This window comes from Etheostoma cragini, chromosome 14, assembly GCF_013103735.1.
Source record: "Etheostoma cragini isolate CJK2018 chromosome 14, CSU_Ecrag_1.0, whole genome shotgun sequence".
In the NCBI taxonomy this organism is placed as follows: Eukaryota; Metazoa; Chordata; class Actinopteri; order Perciformes; family Percidae; genus Etheostoma; species Etheostoma cragini.
The window spans coordinates 21,829,148-21,833,957 of NC_048420.1; the positions used below are offsets into that span (position 1 = coordinate 21,829,148).

The 4,810-nt window shown below is 38.3% G+C and overlaps 1 protein-coding gene and 1 pseudogene across 1 annotated transcript in view; both read right to left on the reverse strand.

Annotated features, from left to right (window-relative positions):
- Nucleotides 1–4,810, reverse strand: part of LOC117957032 — a 46,165-nt pseudogene that overhangs the window by 23,506 nt on the left and 17,849 nt on the right.
- The window catches only part of tap2a (transporter associated with antigen processing, subunit type a), a 4,596-nt gene continuing 1,855 nt past the window's right edge, over nt 2,070–4,810 (reverse strand). The window contains exons 4-8 of the mRNA XM_034891929.1: nt 4,774–4,806; nt 4,373–4,546; nt 3,636–3,795; nt 3,231–3,367; nt 2,070–2,394 (exon numbers count right to left, since the gene is read on the reverse strand). Of these exons, the coding sequence (XP_034747820.1) occupies nt 2,188–2,394; nt 3,231–3,367; nt 3,636–3,795; nt 4,373–4,546; nt 4,774–4,806 (711 nt within the window). The 3' untranslated portion in view covers nt 2,070–2,187. The remainder of the gene's footprint in view (nt 2,395–3,230; nt 3,368–3,635; nt 3,796–4,372; nt 4,547–4,773; nt 4,807–4,810) is intronic.

Consider the following 4,810-nt stretch of genomic DNA (forward strand, 5'->3'; position numbering starts at 1 on the left):
AGTTTGGCAGATATGGTGCTGAACTGGTTAGGCAAAAGCTTCTCGTCACATACACACATCCAAAGACACACACACACATAAATGTATAGCTGGACACTGAGGTTTGAGGATGCACATGTGTCTTTTCCATTACACCACAGAGATACAGCCACTGTCATATCAGCTTTTAATACCTTATATAGTCCTACTGTCTATGCACGCTGTCAGCCATTTTGTGATTTGTGGGTGTTTTTGGCAGTCTCGCCCTAATGGCGGCAACCTTTGTAACCCGCAGGCGGCACACAGTTGCTGATAGAAAGCAAGCACGCATCTCTGCTGATGAGTCACCGTGCCGGATTCCATCTCCAAACTAAAAAATAAGTTTTCATGTTTCATGTGGTGAAAATTGCCTTCAAACAATCAGCACTCACAGCCATATTATTAATCCATCCAGGGGATGTAAAATAATACCAGCAGCAAACAACCAGCGGACCAATCACCATTCAGTACATGTTAAATCATGAAAATAAGTTCATCTAAAGTTAGGAGACAAGTATAGAGACATGCAATTCTTAAAGTTGTGACAGGGTTTAAATGATTGAAAACGTATATATGAAGCTGTTTTAGGGTAACTTCCTAATGCAGTTGGGCAATAAGAACATCAATCTTCTCAGGATATGAGTTTTTTTGTTTTTGTTTTGTAGTTTTTATTTTGAACATGTAAAATAAATATATACAGTATATATATAGACATATATACATACACAGTATATACATGTATTCATATATATGTATATATATCCATACATACAGTACATACATACATACAGAATATGCATACACATATACTGTGTTTACATATTAACACAATAACAGATACATAAGTACATGTACACAATATTAAATTTAGTTAAATACAAAAACAATCTTATGTTTCACTTATTTATACATGTTTACATACATGTACAGTATATCTACATACCTACACCCACATAAACATAGCCATACACACAGATTTAAAATCATGCAGTCATCCAACTCGAGCAGAAACAAATACCTAACTCGTCGGTGTCACGTGACTTCAGGCTCCATTTTGTGGCTGCACAGACATCTTGACAAAATTGTGACACGCAGTACGTTTTATAAGCCGAGCCTGATCTTTATCGATAGAGGGGGTTGGTGTTTTCACATAATGGCGAATATCACTTCACGGTACCTTTGGGGATTATGACACATATCACCAGGCAACTTTCCAGAAAGCCTAACTGACAGAAAGAAAACCTGTTGGTAGTCAGGGACTTTCCAGGGAGGCTCAAACAATAAAGAGCCAACCCCCACCATACCGAGCTATGATGCACTGCATCAACGTGCAGACGAGTGGCTTAAAAACCACAATATAACAGACACAATAGACACAACGTAATAATCTAACATGCTCGGTAACATTTGAATAGTTTAATTTGAGTAATTGTTTTGTGATGTCTTTGCATCCCACAGTACTGGAAGGATCTTGCCGAGCCAACCGGGCCTGTATAAAACGCAGATTCTTGCACACAACATAAAATATTGCCCTTTAATTGCATTTTAATTTGTCCCATGAATGTGTTTGGTACAAAGGCTTAATAAATATGAGGCACAAGGCTTGAAAAACATTCAGATATGGTTTGACTTTCAAGCAGGGATCAACGGAGGTCGTTGACTATGATCTAAAATGTCGGATCAATCTCATATTTGGGACTTACGTACCCATGAGGCAACCTTTGCCCCCTCTGATATTAAATGAAGGTTTATGGCATCAACGGTGTGCTGTCAAACCTTTATTCATTGTTAGCAAAAACAAGGACATCAAATGGAAAATATGTATAATATCATCATGTCACTTGTACATTTAATATAATTAATTTACAATATCTAATGATATTCCAACCATCAACAAAATAAATAAGAAGAGAAGTATATTTCTTACCTTAAGGTGCATTTTAGTACATGTTACTATATAAATACATTTCTGGAAAAAAAAAAAAACATTCATCCATGTTCTTTGATTTTCAATATACCTACTAAAAATGTACAGTATTTTTTACATAACTTTACATAAACTCCAGCTCCCATTTTAATCAGGTTAGCTGCTGCTGGCCTGCGGTCCAACACATGCAGCCCAGCAGAACAATCCTCTCTCAGAAACATCAGCTCAGGGAAAGCAGCGTGTCACTGTGGGGGGTTTCCCTCGGAGAAGAGCTTCTCTCTCAGTTTGTAGTAGCTCCCCTTCCTGTCCATCAGCTCCTGGTGAGTCCCTCGCTCCTCCACTCTGCCGTCACCGATCACAACGATCTGATCGGCCTTCTCGATGGTCTTCAGCTTGTGAGCGATCACCAGCAGGGTCTGGTTGGGACAACTAGCCAGGGCCTGCTGAATCTGTGACGAGTCAAAATTACAGAAATATTTATTATTTCAGAAGAATCATTAAGATTTCATTTTGATATATAAAGGGATATATAAAAGAAGAAAAAAGGAAACAAGGAGTTACATCATTTCACCAGACCTACATATGAAAATATGAACACATCAGTAGCTCGTTCAAAAACACATAAATACTGTAGTGCTCGTTTAAAGGACTAAAATTGCAAAAATGAAGGACGCAACACATACACACACAAGACTAGTGACCAAGATGTCAACAAACAGGCTTAATTATGTTACTTATCAAATGGATTATATCACATTTCTTCAAGATTGGTCATACAATACTGTATGTAGTTTGTTTTCAACTTTTCCATTAAGAACAATTCCTCTAACTATCCCACATGTAGGCCTAATTAAGCAATATCAATGTTGAGACGTAGCCTAAATGCTTTGGAGCTCGGATCTTTTAAAGTTAATACAGCACATTCATCTTTTCTGAAGCATGTTTAGTTTCTTCTCAAGCTTTGAGGTCTAAGCAATAAAAACATGGTCATTTCATTTGAGTTCATCAGGTCTTCATTATCCTCCTGGAAACTCTAAGGAAGGCAAGTACTTTATATTGCTTGGTTTTATTAGGGCAATTCTTAAACCCTGATTAACTGAACAATGAATGATATGTAAGCACATTTTTACACGTGTCCAGCACTTCCTTTATCTCTTAAATACTAACACCTATTTTTGAGTTCACAGGTGCAGACAACCATTCAGAATCTATTCCCCTCTGGGGATGAAGAGTCTTCAGGTCACCATCCACCTCTAACTCACTGTTAAAAGTTGTGATTTATTACCTTGTTTTCACTCTCTGCGTCCAGAGAGCTGGTTATTTCATCCAGAATGAGGACCTGTGGCTGTCTGACCAGAGCTCGAGCAATGGCGATCCTCTGCTTCTCGCTCTCCGATAACTGGCCGCCACGCTCCCCCACCTCTGGGAAATGGATATTATAAAATCATAACAGATTGGTGTTCAAGGTATCATGCAGAAAGAAACGAGGAATTCAAATCTCATGTACTAGAGGTATGATGACCACCAACCCCCCCAAAATACCCAAAGTCCTATATTTAGCCTTTATTATGCACAAATTGAATCTACATAAATGTTTCAGATAACTAAATAAAAAGTAAAACATCTTGTGTTGCAGGTTTCTATATAGGCATTCAGACATGTAAAACAGCCCAAAGGGTAACAGCTTTACCTGTATCATAACCTTTTTCCAGCTGCACAATAAAGTCGTGGGCGTTGGCTTTGCGTGCCGCTTCCTGGATCTCATCCAATGAGCAGTCATCAAGCCCGTAGGCAATGTTGTCTCTGATGGAGCCGGAGAAGAGCACAGGCCCCTGGCTCACCACCGCAATCTGTTAAACACACTCTCATCAGCTTGACTGAAGGAATAACTTGTGGTAAAAGTATAAAAAGCAAAATCAACACTCAAATCTTCGGACACATTTAGATATATAATGAATATAATACAACTACTACTAATAGCTTGCTGGTCTTAATTAAATAATATTATGATCTCACTGATTAGCCATGAACATAATGCATTTATCTGGTGTGTATACCCCACACTGTAAGAAAAACATCTGTAGAAAAACAGATAATGTCCTGGCAGAAAATTACCAATACCCTTTCTGTTGAGTTTACAGACATTTCGGTTAATCCCAAAAAACTCTGTTAACTTCAGTACATCCTCTGTACCTCTAACGGACATTTCTTTTAATATAGTCCTTATTTGTACTGATTTTCTAACAGTGTAAGTTCAACCAGTAATGGTCATGCACAACTGCATTCTGGTCTAAACTGTCTAAATGCTCTATGCTGCTTTCACAATAGATTTCTATTGTTTGACTACTTGAAAAACAATTTTAACACAGATGAGAGAGAAGAAGAGAGTGGTGTGCATCATTTGAAAAAGCAGTAACAACTATTCACCTTCTTGTGGAGGAAACGGTGGTCATAGGACTTCAATGGTTCGTTGTCCAATAGGATTTCTCCACTCTGCTGCTCATAGAATCGCTCAAGCAGACTTACACAGGTGCTTTTTCCTTTTCCAGATGGACCCACCAGTGCCGTCATCTGACCTGCCTTCAGCTCCAAAGAAAAGTCCTGAAACAAGAAGATAACAATGAACACAAGAAATGGAGTGTCTGTAGTTTACTATACATGGATATAGTTTATAGGATGCTGTAAATACTTGGGAGGGAAGAGCTGTTAAATAATGTTCTTTTGTTTGTCACTTTCTATAGTTTCTAATATTCTTTTCAAACTTAGTTTAATGAAAAGTCCAAATTCAACAGAGAATGACTCAGGTCTACCTGGCGGTCAGACCTCACCTGCAGCACCGTTTTGTTGGGGGACGCAGGATAGGCG